Here is an 18,652-nt window from a genome sequence, read left to right as displayed (position 1 = left end):
TGTGTAGAATGTAATGTTTCAATGCAGCTGTTCATTTCTCTACAATAATACAGCACAGTTAACCCTTGTGTGGTGTTCATATTTTTGTTACTCGTTTACTTTGTTACTTGTATTTAATTCAGCAAAATTAAGCAATTTTACATTAAAATGCTTTACACATGCTTGCTTCACCTAAATTGCAAGCAATATAAACAGCTTACATGGTTAATATTTGCCCTTTACCTTTCTTATGTTACATTTCTTTCAAAAAGTGCTACTCTTTTTTTATTATTTTTTTAATAAAATGTAAAAGAAAATGAATTTAACTCAAGATATGAGTAGAAAATTTGTTCAGTTTCAAATTTACAAATGAAGCAATGTTTATTAGCCCTTGGCCAAACATACTGTATGTAATATAAATGTATAAATGTGTGTGTGTGGGGGGGGGGGGGGGGGGGGGTGTACAGTGTGTGTTTATCGAAAATATGTTTTGATATATGTTTTTCACAAAAAATGAGCCAATGCCAATGAGTTTGTGTTAGAAAATTTTTTTTTTTTTTGTATCATTTGATGAAAAATGAAAACGGGTCCCACAGACCCGAACACCACACAAGGGTTAAAGAACTCTGTACCGACCAAATAAGTTGGCAAGTCTGGCTCCACCTCTGGTCTCTGCACAGACTCTGGTAGCAAATGTGACAACATGGAAAATCATTTTGGTTTAATTTCTGTAGAACAGAGTGGAATAAAACCATGGTGTCCGTGCTGCACACAATCATTGGAACAGTATTGTAGAAAAACATGTTTTCATTGTCAGGCAAAAACCTTGTATCAGTCTTTTTGTTGTTTTTCAGACAGTTGTTCCTTACATTGTTTCATGACAATTTGACCAATAGCAATGCTCCAAAATGACTTAGAATAGAATCTTTTTACATTGATTTAATTGAGCGACCTGTCACAGGAATTATATTATCAACCAGCGACTATTATTGTACAATAAATGGACATGACTATGAATCATTTTAATAATCCTTATATTATTCATTGTGTTTTTTGTGTGTGTGTTTGTGTGTTTTTTGTGTGTTAACATACAAATGCTTTTTCAAAAACAATCTGAATATACAGCTCTGGAAAAAAATAAGAGAACACTTCATTTTATGAATCAGTTTCTCTGATTTTGCTATTTATAGGTTTTGAGTGAAATTAACATTGTTTTTTTATTCTATAAACAACAGACAACATTTCTCACAAATTCTAAATAAAAATATCCTCATTTAGAGCATTTGGATGAAATGGATGAAATAACAAAAAAAGATGTAGAGCTTTTAGACCACATAAAGTTCATAAAGTTAAGAAATCAATTAATATTTGGTGGAATAACCCTGGTTTTAATCACAGATTTCATGCAGGTTGACATGTCTTCCTCCACCAGTCTTACACACTGCTTTTGGATAGCTTTATGCCTTTACTCCTGGTGCAATAATTCAAGCAGTTCAGCTTGGTTTGATGGTTGTGATCATTTATCTTTCTCTTGATTATATTCCAGAGGTTTATAAGTTGGTAAAATCAAAGAAACTCATCATCTTTAAGTGGTTGCTTTTTGTGAAATTAACAGGCTTTCCAACAATATAAGACTTATTGCTGAGAAGCATTGTAACAACAAAGAAATACCAAATCTGCCAAACAGAAATTTCCGTACTGTTTGTGTAATGTTTATTAGGGGAATTTAACAGTCTTAAAATGACAATAATATCATTTATTGCAATAATTTCTGCTATAACATTTTGCTTGGCAACAATTGTTATTGTAACAGGTTTAATTGTCGGCTAAGAAGGTTTTTTTTTTCCTTCTCCTGTAAAATTGCCATTTTTTTGTAGATACATTGTTTATACAGCTTTGATACTCTACGTATATCATTCTTTTTATCCAGTTTTCTGTGTTGGACTGTCAGCTGTACTTCATTCGTTCGTTCATTCTTTCTCTCTTTCTGTCATCTCTCCCTCTTTTTCCACCTTCCATTAGTCTTTCACTGCTTTGAGATCTCTTGGGGCTCCCATGTTGCTCGCAACTGTGGCAAATACAGCCTATACCATCACACATCTGCATCCTGTCCTGCAACCGGCCCTGCTGTCTGTCTGTCTTTCTCTCTGTCTGTCCCTCTTTCTGTCTCTCTCTTTCTTTCTCTCTGTCTGTGTCTATGTGTGTGCCACCTCTGTTCCATGTTTCACATTGGCAAATATACTACTTACACCACCCACGAACACAGGTACCCTCCTTTAGGAGGGCACCCCACAGCCGCAGCCTTCAGGGTTCCCTATTCCGTCTTAAAGGAGCCGTGCCACATCTTACAGAACAACAACATTGTTTCAGCCCTTCTTATCTCCTCTCCCAAATATCCTGTTTCTTCGAGCTGCGTCGGCCAGAACCAATAGAAAGCTCTTCCTGCTATTGGCTGACTTCACTTCCAGCGTTAGCACAATCTCATCCGCTCCAAGCAGCGCTCAGTGGAACTCAACTTAAACACTCATCACCAAAAAAAAAAAAAAATCAATCAGCACACACACAACTCGCACACACTGCAATTAAAATTGCCTTCTTTCAGCAGGACTCAATAGTCCTGGGCTACGATGGCGAGCACCATCAAGGTAAGTTTCACAACGTTTTTTTCGTTAAAAAGCCAAAATTGTAGGTTCTTGAGCCGTTTTCGTGTCTGGCTTTGAGAACTCGGAGAACAGATTTGAGCGGGTAACACCCTTTTGCCGTAGAACGGTAACAAGATTTCCTTTTTGCTGCTTTGTAAATTTCCTTTTTCCTATCCTCACTGTCTGTGAGGTTTAGAAAATTCATCTGAGCAATGACGCTCACCGTGCTGCACATCGAAGGATGAGTCTATGCAAGAAAAGTAGTTTGGAGGGTTTTTTTGGGGGTGGGTTTTTGGTATAATCTTCAAATTTTTTATTTTTCATTTAGTCTTATTGCATTCTTAGTATCTGGATTAAGAAAAAAAATATTCATGTTGTTTGTAAAGTATAAAAGTAATGATTCTTTTTTTATTATTATTATTTTATTTTTTGTACTGGTACTTTAAATGGTTCTTCATGTGATGCCATAGAACCTAGAACCACTTTTGAAGAACCACAACCACAGAGAACCATGTTTGTCGTATGTTTTGTAAGATCTTTGAGTAAATATGAAGAACCAACTCTTTTACATAAAGAACACAAAGGTTCATTACCAATTTAAAAAATCCATATTTCTGTTACAAATGTGTTGTTCTATATAGAAACTAAAATTATTTAATGCTCTATGGCATCATGAAATAATCATTTATTTTTTCCATCACCTTTATTTTCTTTTTGAATGTATTCATAGTCAAATGTGATCATTTATTATATATTAATTTGATTAAATGAAATTACCTGAACAAGATTCTTGTGCAAAGTATTGAATGGAAGTGAAGGAAATTGTGTTAAAGTAATATTTGTTTTCACGTTTAGTCACAGTGTTGTGGTGAACCATTTTTTATTACTGTGGTTGTGGTAATAGTAATGGTGTGGAATTAAATTGACTATATTTGCTCAGTTACCTGAATTTAATCTGTTTTATTGAATCTTTAGTTAATTTTCTAATAGTCTCCTTCTACCTTCAGTAAGTCTGCAATTCTCTTTTATAGACTATTACACGCTGATGGTGCCATTGTGTTCCAGAACAAGTCTACTACAGTCTAGAACATGTTATTCTGAAATTTGTAAAAGCTGTGTTAAACAGTGTATAACTCTATAGAAGACATATCATCAATGTTTGACAAAAACTTTGTGGTAATAGTAGTAGGACCACTATACAGACTTCTAAAAATGATGAGTTTCTTTGATTTTACCAAATTGAAAACCTCTAGAATATAATCAAGAGGAAGACGGATGATCACAAGCCATCAAACCACCAAACTGAACTGCCTGAATTTTTGCACCAGGAGTAAAGCAGCATAAAGTTATCCAAAAGCAGTGTGTAAGACTGGTGGAGGAGAACATGATGCCAAGATGCATGAAAACTGTGATTAAAAAACAGGGTTATTCCACCAAATATTGATTATTTCTGAACTCTTAAAACTTTATGAATATGAACTTGTTTTCTCTCTGCATTATTCTGGTCTGAAAGCTCTGCATCTTATTTGTTATTTCAGCCATTTCTCATTTTCTACAAATAAATGATCTAAATTACAATATTTTCATTTGGAGTTTGGGAGAAATGTTGTCTGTAGTTTATAGAATAAAAAACAATGTTCATTTTACTAATTTACCTTAAAAAGCAGAATAAATAGTAGAATCAGAGAAACTGATTCAGAAACTGAAGTGGTCTCTTATTTTTTGTCAGAGATGTATATAGATAAAAGGATAGGATAAATTGACCACATTTACTCTACTCAGTTACCTGAATTTAATCTGTTATATTGAATCTTTAGTTAATCCAGTGTAGTGAATGACCAATAGAAATGATAAAGAATTGACCAATAGAAGGTGACAATGTACAGCATAGTAATAAAAAATTCTAGTGGGTTTACATGCAAACAGATTTAAAAAAAATCAAAACCTAAACCAGAAATTGTTGATTTATTTGGGTTGAACCTATTTAAAAAAATGCATATCAACTGAGTTGTGACTAATAATACAACATGATTCATGTCTTTAGTTACTTACTATACAAGCAGCTATAGTTATAGGGGTGGGTTTCCCAAAAGGTTTTTTATTACCCAGATGATTTTTAGATGGCACTTTCTCTCTCCATGTTAAGATGTTCTTAATACTAAGGGTTGGCAAATGTGAGGACCCTCAGAAATCTACCAATGAAAAAAGTGTGGAGCTACTTTGTGCTGCTTTTTAATGGTGTTAAAATAGTGATTTTTTTCACATGGGCAACACCTGTTGGTTAAAAGATCTGTATTTTGGAATGTTAGTATGTTTTTGGGATGGCTTGGTGTAGATGGATGATGGGCCATGTGTATGTGTGTGTGTGTGTGTGTGTGTGTGTGGGCCTCACAGTTTCAGGGCTGGTACGGCCGGATCAGAAATGTTAGCGGAGCGGAGTGTGTTCTTTTGTGTTTGGGGCGAGCGTGCTGGACTGATTGTTTGGGCAGACATGAGTAAGAACAGCTCTCTCTGTACTCTCTTGCGCAAACACTTTTCTGCTAAAGTCATCAGGAGCTTTTACTTACTGTTCCTTCACCTCTCTGTACCCTAAACTAGATACAGCACATTCATACTGCTGCGTTACTTTCATATACAGCTTCATCTGCACTCAGAAATAAGGTAGTGAATATACTTGTCTCAAAAATATAAAATATAAATCAACACTGAAATGCATTCCTTGGTTAGGGTTATTGGGTTATTATTGCAAGTTATTGTGACATTAACTTAACATTAGATTAGCATGTTGTCTTTATGTTAAAGCACAAGTACTCAAAAATGAATGGAATTAATAGAGTATTGGCTTTCTTATTGTTTTGATTGGATATATAATTGGTAGTACAAAAAATGTGATGTATGTACAAATTCTTTAATTTGACTCTTTATAAGGTAATGAAGACCAGTTTCAGTGTGTGAAAAAAATGACATTTTAAAACAAACTCTTGAGGATTTGTTTTCCACCACATGTCTTTTTTTGGGGTGCTGTGCGTAACCGAGAGTGTATACCAGGGGTCGGCAATTAAGACTGGTAGCTCTCCAGCCCAGAGGGTTGTTGAACCCAATTGCAGAACAGTTGATCTCAAAGCAGGAAAAAATAAATAAATAAACACACAGCTCCTCATGCAAGATTGAACTCGTGTCTTCAGGGTCGCGGTCCAATATACTACCGCTGCCCCAGCTAGTGATGTGGGACACAGTTGGGTAAAAATGCCCTTATAAGGAGACAGAGAGCCCAAGAACAAGTGGAAAAACGAGAATGGGCAGAAACTAAAGTCACGCCGAGTGCGACACCGAGACAGGGCAGGAATGTTAACAAAAGCTCACCAGAGAAGCTTTTTTTTTATTTTATTTTTTCATTATTGTTTATTATAGTTCAAACAACCTTACGGGCCATATGTTTCACACTCGCAACCCCTGGTGTAGACCAATACATCAGTTGTGTCCATAGACGTGAACAAAGACTGCTTACGTTGCATTTCTCAGATGTATATGAAGGGTTCTTTACTTTGGATCAGAAATTTTCTTGAGGTAGTGGCCGAGAAATACAGACTAAGCTTTTGACTGCAGCTTTAATTATGTTATATCATTAGGCTTGTAATTAGATCACAGTAGCTGGTTAGATCATTGGATGCTCATCTTCAGTAAAGATATTTTATTAAAAAAAGCCTACTTTATTGAAGTCTGGTCATAAAAAGTAAAATTCTTTAAGGGTGACCAATAAGTTAATGTATTTTTAATCTCTAATTTTTTTATTGTGACCAACAATATTTTTTAATTGGATGTAGATCAACAGTTTATGAAAAAAAAAAGAAAATTAAAGAAAGAGTCTTAGTAGCAGCAATGGAAACTGGAATATTTTAGAATCTGGCACAACTAATGCAGATTATATTGGGATTTGTAGCATGAGTAACATAGAAATTTAGAAAGAAATTGAAGTAATTACTAGTTTAATTAAAGGTATATTGTAATTATATTACTGGTGTAATTACATCATGTGATGAACATGAATTCATGGAAAGAACTTGTACCTTCCTCAATAATGTAAGTTGTATGAACTTAAAGGAGAATTCTGGTCTGAAATGGACTTGGATTGTAGTGAAAACTGATCACAAGTACGAACATTTATGAAATAGCCCACCTTCATTAAACCCCAGCATTCCAAAATACAGCGCTTTTAGCCGATGCTCCCAACAAGCTTTTGCAATCGGTTCCCCTATCCTATCTGTTCATTTATGCTCATCAGCTGATTATTGTGACTTAATTTCAAGATGGCGGAACTAAACAGTGTTTTAATAAACTATCTGTGCACTTTTTAAAAGTCTTCAGTGACTCTTTTTAGGTATGAGGGCCCTCAGAATTCAACCAATAAAGTGTGGGGATACTTTGAGCTTGTTAATGATGTAAAAATATGCTATGCCACTATCACTAGCATTGTAAGTCTGTTGGGAGCATCGGCTAAAAGCGCTGTAATTCAAAATGCTGTGGGTGAAGAGAGGAACTGAGGTGGGCTATTTGACAAGTCAATTTCAGACCTTTAAGATTTCTCCTTAAATACACTGTATACTTACAGTATATATGCATCATTACCCAATGAATTTAATAGAAAGCATCAACCCAGTTTAACCCAGTTTGGCATTAATTACTGTACATTGATATTTAGTTTTATTCTTATTGTAAGTTTGAACATACTATATCTGAATCATGTGAGTGCAGTGCATTTTTTTTTTTTTGCGTATAAGAATACCTATATAAAAGTAAAGGTCATAAGAAGGCTATTTTCCATTATATCTTTATCAACTTGTTATACTTTATGATCCACTGGAACTTAATATATAAATGTTACAAGTCTAATAACACTAATCTGTATTGTTTTCTGTGTAATTACTTAGGAAATATTGGTATATAATAGTCACACAGTTATCTAACATTTAATTTAACATACTTTTTAAAGTGATTAAAGGCATTAAACAATAATATTATACAATGATATCACCTCCCCCTCCCATTATACTCATTTATCAGCGAAAGAAAACACTCTGAAAGTTTAGAGACACTCCCTGATACCAATAAGTCACAGTTTCCCTTAGAAATAAGTCACAGTACAGATTATATATGCTTATGATTATATATATAGTATATATATATATAGATTATATATGATTTCCAATTTGTATTGACGCAATACTTCTTACAATATATTTTTCTCATTGACCTTTAATTTTACTTTATCAATTTGGAGTATGTCCAGGTGTTTTATGATAGAGAAAAGAACAGTATACGTATATGTTTAATGGTGGACCAAAACTAGAATTAGATTATTTTACATTATTGTATTTATTATTTTAATTTGACTGAAACGCTCCAGTTTAGATAATGATCATGAAAAAAATCACTATGCAATAAGAAGTTCCACTGTGGAAATGTGGTGTGCGGCTGCCTGCTGCGCGAGCTGGTTGGTGGTGGTGACAGTCGTGCCGCTGAAGGTCATGTGAGTGATGTCACATCATCAGTGGTTATGCAGTAAATGTAGATCAGATACAGAAGCTGTGGTCCTGCTTCCTTTAAGCAATAATAGAGCACATGCTGTGTGTATATGAATGCATGCTGTAGCTGAATAATTGATGCATTTTAATCTAGTGCTGGGTGATATAACGATATCGATTTGTTTCGCGATAATTTTTCCCTCGATGACGATGAGCCTGTGCAATAGAATTCGATAAACATTCATTTCCATTTCCCATCTAAGTAGCACTGCAAACGGGCGCAGCAGTGATCACGCTGAACTGTGGGAAGAGACGGGCCGGACTGTTCAGCGCGTTTTTAATAAAATTGTAAGTAAATTTTAAGCACTAAATGTAATTAATTCAATTTATATTAGGACCGCGGGGCAGGTGCGGCATTAAAAGAAGAGTTTTTTTGCTGAGCGATAACAGGACAAAAACACCCTAAGAATGATGTCTAAATGACTTTCCTCTAATCTAATATAATTTAACATGGTTAATATAAAATAATTTCTAAACAAACAAACTTTTTAATATTGAGCTTATGGCCCAAGTGCAAAATCACAAAATCATTTATGCACTGTACAATCATTAAACTGAAATAGACCAAGAACAATAAAATAATTAACAATAAAATAAGATATAGAAAAAAAATATTGTGATAAAACTGTTCATAACTCCCTTATTCTCTCACTAATGAGTAAAAACAAATCTTTAAGTGTGACAGAAAGTGATTTGATTTATATCGTGATACATATCCTTTTCGACTGATATGGAAAACTATATCGTGATAAGATTTTTTTCCATATCGTCCAGCTCTATTTTAATCTCTAAATGGTGGATGAATTTTCACTGAATACTTTAGCAATTGCAGTTGTGTGTCAAATTAGAAAGTTTCAAAGGTTGTTTCAACTACAGGCAGAATAAATAATCATAGTCTTGGCCTATATAAAGTAATAGATAAAGTGTTGTAAGTTAGAGTTTTATTAAGCATTATTAAAGCTTTTTAGGCACTGTACCTTAATTAGACAACACTAAAGATTTACCTTCCAGCAAGACAATGACCCTAAACATACAGCCAGAGCTACAGTGGAATGTTTTAGGTTTTGTTAATTAATGTTGTAAAGTCATTGTACCTTATTGGACAAGACAAGACTCAACAAACATCACATGCCCTATGTTAGCGATCTATAGGCGAGCCGTCAACTGTACACCGCGCAGCTTATTTTAGGGCATGTCTGTGTGTCTTTGCTATCGTAACGATGGGAAAAGTATGCCTTGCATGGCTCGAAACATGCAGAAGGCATGTACTAATTCTCTTAATTAATCATGGGTGAGTTTTGGGTGTAACATGAAATAAACCAATCAGCGAGTCAGGTGCGCTATGACTTTGGTACATTGCTGTTTCAATGGCACAGCTACCTGAACTGGAAGTGTCCAACACTTCTCTCCACAGAGGAGACTGATCTGTTCATTTACACTCGTTCATTCTGTTCATGTGTGTCCATGCATTCATAACTCATAATTGGGGGTGTGTTGACAATTCACTGCCAAGATAGCAATGAACATCTGACTGTTGAAGTCTGCCTAGGTTCTTTTTAGTCAGTAGCACATCTGTGTTTTCTGTTGCCAAGATAGCAATACACCAAAAAATTACTGAAACACATCTTACTTTTAGACCACCACACCCATCGGATTAGATATATTTGCAGTTTAAACGACACAGGTGGAAGGCATGAAGATAGACAGGGTGTAAGATAGCAATGAGCAAAGGAGAAACTCGCCTTGCACATGATGTAAAGTAAGGCATTTGGAACCCGATGTGCCAGTGTTATGTCATCACTGTTAAAGTAAAAAAAAAAAAAAAAAAAAAAAAACTTTAACATAAATTTGCTGTGTACTCCCTGGTGGAATAGAGTCAATAAAAAAAGAACATCTAGAAGCAGATAAATGAAAGAAAACCTTTTAGATATTTTTACCCTGAAGGTTCTTTTTCAGGTTGAATGAAGGAGGACCTTCTAAATGTTTTACAACAATGAGTAAAGAAGGACTGTCATCATTCATTCATGTCATTTAATATTTCAGTGTATTTTGTTAATTTGACCACCGAACAGTTTTACATCGGACCCAATCTATTTAAAATTATCTTTGGCCAAGAGAAGATGACAGGTTTTCTGGATAGTGTTGACATATTTCTTCTTCTTAGCTTGAAACAGCTTTAACATGTATTTGTGGATTGCATGGCAAACTCTGTCATGATAATTACATTATTGACTTATCATACAATAAATGGACATAATAAATGTGATATCGCCTGTCTGCACATACAAATAAAAAAAATAAGAGATCACCTAAAAATGATGAGTTTCTTTTATTTTACCAAATTGAAAACCTCTGGAATATAATCAAAAGGAAGATGGATAATCACAAGCCATCAAACCAAACTGAACTGCTCACATTTTTGCACCAGGAGTAAAGCAGCATAAAGTTATCCAAAAGCAGTGTGTAAGACTGGTGGAGGAAAACATACCAAAACTGTAATTAAAAACCAGGGTTTTAAACTCTTAAAAGTGTATGAATATGAACTTGTTGTCTTTGCATTATTTGAGGTCTGAAAGCATTTTTTTTCGTTATTTCATCCATTTCTTATTTTATGCAAATTACAATATTTTTATTTGAAATTTGGGAGAAATGTTGTCTGTAGTTTATAGAATAAAACAACAATGTTCAGTTTACTCGAACGTAAACCAAAAATCTGAGAAACTGATTCAGAAACTGAAGTGGTCTCTTATTTTTTTCCAGAGCTGTATAAATAATTACATATACATAAAAAGTGAACAGTTATTTAGGTAGTCATGCAATGATCAGTGTTTTAGTAACTACAATAACTGCAATTCCATACACACAATGTGGACTACGCTAGTTTAAAAAGGGGTATCTACCAGACTATGATTAATTGAAGTTTGGTGGTCTTTAAAAGTGTGTAATTGCTTAATTTGTCTATTATATTATTACCTAGTCAATGGCATTTGATGATCTTAAAAATTACAATAATACAATAACATTATTTATCACGTTAATTTCTTGGACAATATATTGTCCACAAAATTGTTTTTGTGACAGGCATAATCATCATTATGATGCCTGTTTTGAAGCAGGAATGCCTGAGGGCCCAAAGATCACCAGCATCCAGTACTGACTGTTGGCCTTGTCCCTTGCGCACGGGGATTTCTTCAGATTTGTTTTTTTGCTTTTTTTTTCTTGTTGTTTACAAATTGTTTTGTTTGCTTCAATTATTTTTTCCCCTCTTTTTTCTCTGTCCCCCACCTTTTTTTCCTGTTTTTTATTTTATTTTATTATATATTTTGTCTTCTTATTACAATGCCAACAGTACCTAAAACTCTGTATAAACAGTAATAAATAAAGCTAAATTGTTCCTCCGAAGAGGGGGGTGGTGGCAGGCAAAAAAATATTCCTCTATTTTTAGACATTTTTAGGTTTTTCAAAGATTGGTCACCACTGCCCATCTTTATTTCTGAGAGATCTGGATTCCTGAGAGTCTTTTTTATACTTATATTATACTGACTTATAGTCATTTGAGTTAAGGATATTTTCTTTTTAGATTTGTCACTATTTTACCATTGTTAACATTACATACAGTATATTATTATTATTATTATTTTTTTTTTTTTTTTTTTGGCCCGCCACCACCCCCCGTCTTCGGAGGACTATTAGTACTTTATTGTTTATTTATTTGATTATGTACACATTACAACAGCTACTAGTTTCTGTTTTTTTTTATATATATATATATATATATAGTAAAGGAGGATTACAATTACAGGGATTTGGGGGAGGGTGCTGGGGGATGAAGAAAAGGGGATAATTGGGGGAAGATGAGATAAGAGGAGAAAAAAAGGAAAAGATTTGAAAGTAAGACTGATAGAGGTGGGAAGAAAAAAAGTAAATAAATAATAATAAAAAAATAATAATAAAAAGAAAAAGAAAGAAAGAAAAAGAAAGAAAGAAAAAGAAAAGTATATCTATCTATTTGTATGTTTTGATGACTAAACAGAGACATGAATGTGTGTGCTGATTTTGTCAGATTTTTGGTCCATTCATTTAATTTGTGTGTGTGTGTTTGTGCATGTATGTATATGTGGGTGTATGTGTATAGCGGGGCTCTTTGTTAGCTATTGCTGATCTTTTTTACTTTTTTATACATACAGTATATTATCAGAAAGGGCAGAGAGAGAGGGATGATTGATCTGAGTAATTAGTGATGGAGTGAGAGGAGTGGTTAGTGAAGAACAAAGGACTGAGAGAGCGAGTAATCAGTGAGGGCGAGAGAGGAGCAGTCAGTGAGGGAGAGGCAGTGTAAACAGCAGGCTGTGTAAGTTGCTGATGGGCGAAATGCAAGGGCACGGTTAGTCACTGTGTTGACCTTCATCAGAGGTTAATGGCCTTCCATGCCTGTGGTGTTAATGACAGGGCGTCATCCACCTCACCCTCTCTCTCTCTCTCTTTCTCTCTCTCTCTCAGTCTCTCTCTCTCTCTGTGCTGAGAGCCTCTCTGGCCCAGATCATAATCAGAACGTCGATGGATGGGCTTTTCCTCTTCTCCGCTCCCCTCCTGCATTACCCCTCGCTATCTAGAGCTGTGAAGCAGGAAAGGGCTAGCGGAGGACTTCCTGTCTGCTGCTGCATGAATGAGCTTCCATGCCCATTCAGATGGAAAGAGAGAGCAGGCCACATAGAGAGCACTAAACTATATTAAAGCAATGCGACTCTATGTATTGGTCCTAGATCAGAACTTCTAGATGTGCACCAGGTTGTCAGTACAGAGTACTGTTTCTACGATGTTTAACCCAACATTTTCTCAGTCTCCTGAACCCCAAGTCATGTGACTCAATGATAGATGAAAACGCAAATTCCAGATGTAATCTTCTATAGCAAATGTGAATGAGAACTCTCTATACCTGCTCTGTAAAAAAAACTTGAAAAAAAAAAAACTGATTGCCTCCAATTCCCTGTAATAATTGCAATAAAACGAGCTTCTTAGGAGAGCATTCATCCAGTTTACAAAGAACATTTAGCAAAGGTTTGAAAAGGTTTCAGGAAGGATAGCCTGTAACACTACAGAAATAATTTTCCAAAAACATTCTGGAAACCTGTGACATAATAATGGTTTTCATCACAACATTATTTGAACGATTCTCACATAACATTCCACACTAGATGAATAGTAACATTATGGAAACATTAAAAAAGCAAAATTCTCAAAACCAAAAATTCAAACATTGACACAAATGACGTTGCAGCGACATTAACAGAATGTTTAAAACATTAAACAAATACACTATATAAAAAAAGAACATTTACAGAACTTGACAGATTGTACATTCTAAGAACATTACCTGTAACATTCATACAACGTTCTACTACCCAAAATTCTATTGACAAAATAAAAAAAAAGAACATTTTCATAAAATTGGTCTTTTTTTAACATTTAAACATATAGACAGTTGACCTTTGTTTCAGCAGTATTGATGTATAATATAGGTAATAAAACTAAACAAATAAAAATGACAAATAAATTGTGAAATGTAATTATTAGAAATGCATTTTGCAAAGAAATATTTCTTATTATTTAAAGGAAGAATTAGTTAAAATCAAGTAAGTACAGTTGTGGTCAAAAGTTTACATACACTTGTAAAAAAACATAATGTTATGGCTGTCTTGAGTTTTCAATAAGTTCTACAACTCTTATTTTTCTGTGATAGAGTGATCGGAACACATACATGTTTGTCACAAAAAACAGTCATAAAATTTGGTTCTTTCATAAATTTATTATGGGTCTGCTGAAAATGTCACCAAATCTGCTGGGTCAAAAATATACATACAGCAACAAAATTTGTCAATTTTGGTGATGTAGCGAGTTGTGTCAATCAAATTAGCTTCATGTCATGGCCTCTTCACTTCTTGTAAGTGATTCTGATTGACTACAGCTGTTGACTTCTCATGAGCCCATTTAAATAGGGCTCATTTGACCCAGTGATTAGACTCAGCTACAAAAGCTACAATGGGAAAGTCAAAGGAACTCAGTGTGGATCTGAAAAAGCGAATTATTGACTTGAACAAGTCAGGGAAGTCACTTGGAGCCATTTCAAAGCAGCTACAGGTCCCAAGAGCAACTGTGCAGACAATTATACGCAAGTATGAAGTGCATGGAACAGTTGTGTCACTGCCACGATCAGGAAGAAAACGCAAGCTATCACATGCTGCCGAGAGGAGATTGGTCAGGATGGTCAAGAGTCAACCAAGAATCACCAAGAAGCAGGTCTGCAAGGATTTGGAAGCTGATGGAACACAGGTGTCAGTCTCCACAGTCAAGCGTGTTTTACATCGCCATGGACTGAGAGGCTGCCGTGCAAGAAAGAAGCCCTTGCTCCAGAAAAGGCACCTTAAGACTCGGCTGAAGTTTGCTGCTGATCACATGGACAAAGATAAAACCTTCTGGAGGAAAGTTCTCTGGTCAGACGAAACAAAAATTGAGCTGTTTGGCCACAACACCCAGCAATATGTTTGGAGGAGAAAAGGTGAGGCCTTTAATCCCAGGAACACCATGCCTACTGTCAAGCATGGTGGTGGTAGTATTATGCTCTGGGGATGTTTTGCTGCCAGTGGAACTGGTTCTTTGCAGAAAGTAAATGGGATAATGAAGAAGGAGGATTACCTCCAAATTCTGCAGGAAAACTTAAAACCGTCAGCCCGAAGGTTGGGTCTTGGGCGCAGTTGGGTGTTCCAACAAGACAATGACCCAAAACACACATCAAAAGTGGTAAAGGAATGGCTAAACCAGGCTAGAATTAAGGTTTTAGAATGGCCTTCCCAAAGTCCTGACTTAAACCCCATTGAGAACATGTGGACAGTGCTAAAGAAACGGGTTCATGCAAGAAAACCATCACATTTAGCTGAACTGCACCAATTCTGTCAAGAAGAGTGGTCAAACATTCGACCTGAAGCTTGCCAGGAGCTTGTGGATGGCTACCAAAAGCGCCTAGTTGCCGTGAAAATGGCCAAGGGACATGTAACCAAATACTAATGTTGCTGTATGTATATTTTTGACCCAGCAGATTTGGTGACATTTTCAGCAGACCCATAATAAATTTATGAAAGAACCAAATTTTATGACTGTTTTTTGTGACAAACATGTATGTGTTCCGATCACTCTATCACAGAAAAATAAGAGTTGTAGAACTTATTGAAAACTCAAGACAGCCATAACATTATGTTTTTTTACAAGTGTATGTAAACTTTTGACCACAACTGTATGTGAAATGGCTACAGGATTCCAATTTCCAAACACTGGACTCCCCAGATGCAAAATTTACACGGGTTGCCACATTGACACACTGTGGCAGGCAACAACGAGTCTTGCTCTGTAGCTGTTCAGTGAATATATATATATATATATATATATATATATATATGCTTCATTACCATCTCCATCTCTACTACACAAGTGGTGGGAATAAATTACCAAGCTATGGTTAGTGAACCTTACTGAAGCTCAGTGATTACCAGTTCAGCAGAAAAATTGGCAGCTCACCCGTTTGCATGTTGTCTATACCTGGAAACCCTGAGTGTGGAAATAGGAATGAGGGAATGACTTTGGGCAGATTCGGATTCGGCTAACTCCCTCACAGGTTTCCGTGACGTACCACACAGTTCAAATAACAAAAAAATCCTTAATATGTGATGATACATCCTGATCATAGGTCCTTTAAAAATGTTTAACGGATCGTGTTAATTTTCAAATTTGAAATTAATCAGACCACAAAATATTATTCTTTTTTTCCTCAGTCCATTTTAATGAGCTTTAGCCCAGAGAAGAAGGTGCTGTTTCTGAATTGTGTTAATGTAAATAGTTTCTTCTTAGCATGGTACAGCTAATAGATCAGACTGCTACATATGGACCAGATTTTAAGCACAGAACGCTGTTGCTAGAGTGTTCAACCCAACAAGTCACATGACTCTACAATGGAAAACACGTATTACCATGTAATAATCGATATAACATTCCATATCCTTGGATATGCAAGAACTCTCTGCAGATTGGCAAGCTTGTATTTGGATTTAAAGAGGAAAGAAAATAAGGCTAAGCTTCTGTTCTGATGCTACTTTCCTTTGGCTAGAGAATGGAGGCCATTCAAATGCTCTAGAGGTTCACTTGGGCTGGTGAGAAGCCTACTCTAGCTGTTTCTGGACATGTTCATTCCATACCTCATTTTAAATACTGTCAGTAGAAAAAGAACCTCTGTTTTTCCAGTGTTTTTGTTGTTGTAGTTTACGGAACACTGAAGCTGGATTCTCTGTGGCCTCAAAAAGCCAAAATGAACATTACTTTGTTTTTACACGTTTCGCATCTGGCGGTTGCTCCTCTGTTTTCCAAAAGACTAAAAAACTCTCTAATAAGTCCTGAGCCCTATGAAATGTGAAGTACACCTACTGTACATCTAAAAAAAACATTTTAGCAAAAAAGAGCATTTCCTCAAGTGTCAATCAGCCAAACTGAAGAAAACTCCAGCAGAAGAAAAACTGCTATTGCTGTCAAGATATGCAACTCTGCCTATCCATAGCTATGCTCATTGTTATAGATAACTGTGTATCATACAGTGCCAGAAACCACAAACCATAAGCAAGTCTATTAGTAATCACTCAACAGCTAAGCATGGTTTACACTGACTTGCTGTGTGTGTACCAGGAGTAACTCTAGCAAAAGTCACCAGACATGATACAAGTTCCTGTCAATTGTCTTTTCCCATGCCAATGTAAGTGTTCTGTCTGAATGGTGCTAATTGGTGAGCCTTCTTCCTCTCATCCTGCCCTTCAGATGACTACCACTTATGGGAGACCTGTGAATGTGAATTGATGAATTTCAATTGATTCCCACTGAGTCTCAACTATAACAAGAGTCCACAAGCTGTGTGAACAAAAGCAAGAGCTATGCACGTATCATATCACTGAAATACGAATTACATATCATTCCTGTTCGACACCAAGTGTACCAAAAACATCTCAAAAACAGCAACTTTACAAGAGAGAGAGATAAAACTTACTTTACTTTCAATGGAAGTCAATGTAAAAAAATGTCAGGTCATTTGAATTTGAATTATTTTGGTCCATCGAAGCATTTGAGACACAGTCTATGGTCAGTTTGTGTCTTAAAATAAAATAAAAATCTAAAAATTTTCCTCAGACAGCAACAATGTAGTTTTCATATGCATATGATTATATATTATATGTACTTACTTACTAAATAGCACACAAATAGACCAAATATAAAACGTGGACAATATCATTTTGCTAATTAACTGTATGTCACAATATATATTTTTGAGCATATATTTTTTGAAAGATTTTAGCCTCATGTATTTACCCTTGGTAGTCAACTGTGTCCAATTAATCAGATTGAAATCTGATCGCTGTGTGGGACCGAATATGCCAATTTGCTTTTTACTCAGTAGCACTGGTAGTACTCATTGTGTTTATTTTGTCACTTAAGAGGCTTCAGTACTAGACTAATACAGAAGCCTTTTAAGTGACAAAATAAACACATTCAATTAAAACTCTGATTTTCATTTTAACGATATTGAGGTACAATGTTTGAAATGCATTTTCTTTTTGTTTGAACAAAGTTATTAGTACCTAAAATGGTACTCAGGTGCCTCTCATCAGCGAAACATGGTTAGAGAAGATCTTGGAGGAGCCTGTCTTGATTGAGTGACAGCATCATGGAATGATCCAGGGAGATCTCTGTGGCCGTCACATATAAAGTTCTAGATGAATTATGATTATGAGGCCGGATTTAGAGATCTTTTTACTGTCTGGAAAATTATTTTTGAGAATAGAAATGTTTTAAAAAAACAATACAGATTGTATTTAAAGTGACAGTCTACAAGTTTTGAGAATTTGGGGTTTTAGAGCCCTCTCTGGTGAGAATGTGTAATTACACTTTTTTGCAATCTTAATGTAATTAAATAAATTGCTGTGTGAAAAAGTTTTTGTTAGTGTATAGTTTTGTACATTTTGTCAATTTATGAAATGCTGTTTGAAAAGAGAAAAGAGAGCAGTTTTATCAATAAACCTACCAGAGCACTCTGTGTTTAGAATGAATATATTAATATTGTGTTCCATCTCATCTTAGAAATGGTACTGCTTTTAATTTAAATGAAAAATCTTATGGCCTGCTGCTTTAAGAATATTTTATGAGCTTTTTTTCTGGGAGCTTTGTAATGTTTTTCTTGCTGATGTATCCTCTTTACTCTAAACATCTCTCTGAATGCTGCTGAGTCGGGTGTTATGGTTGTGTTTTTCAGAAGTAGCTGTTCTGATGAGTTGTTCCATAAGATAAAAACAAAGGAAGTGTCTCGCTGGGTGTAGGGCTCTGAGTGCGGGTGTGTTTTTCTATTTTGTTAAGTGTGTAGGA

General features: G+C 35.3%; 1 protein-coding gene across 4 annotated transcripts in view; it reads left to right on the top strand.

The window, feature by feature from the left end:
* The window catches only part of erg (ETS transcription factor ERG), a 102,798-nt gene that overhangs the window by 51,747 nt on the left and 32,399 nt on the right, over positions 1-18,652 (top strand). Inside the window, exon 1 of one of the 4 annotated variants that reach the window (XM_007247280.4) lies at positions 2,454-2,624. The exons of the other annotated variants lie outside the window; for them this stretch is intronic. Within the exon in view, the coding sequence (XP_007247342.2) occupies positions 2,607-2,624 (18 nt within the window). The 5' untranslated portion in view covers positions 2,454-2,606. Of the gene's footprint in view, positions 1-2,453; positions 2,625-18,652 lie in introns of those variants that run through there. 4 annotated transcript variants of the gene reach the window in all.

The sequence above is a fragment of the Astyanax mexicanus genome, chromosome 20 (genome assembly GCF_023375975.1).
Source record: "Astyanax mexicanus isolate ESR-SI-001 chromosome 20, AstMex3_surface, whole genome shotgun sequence".
NCBI lineage: Eukaryota > Metazoa > Chordata > Actinopteri > Characiformes > Acestrorhamphidae > Astyanax > Astyanax mexicanus.
Note: the sequence above shows the minus strand (reverse complement) of the source record. Positions and strands in the feature narration are given on the sequence as shown.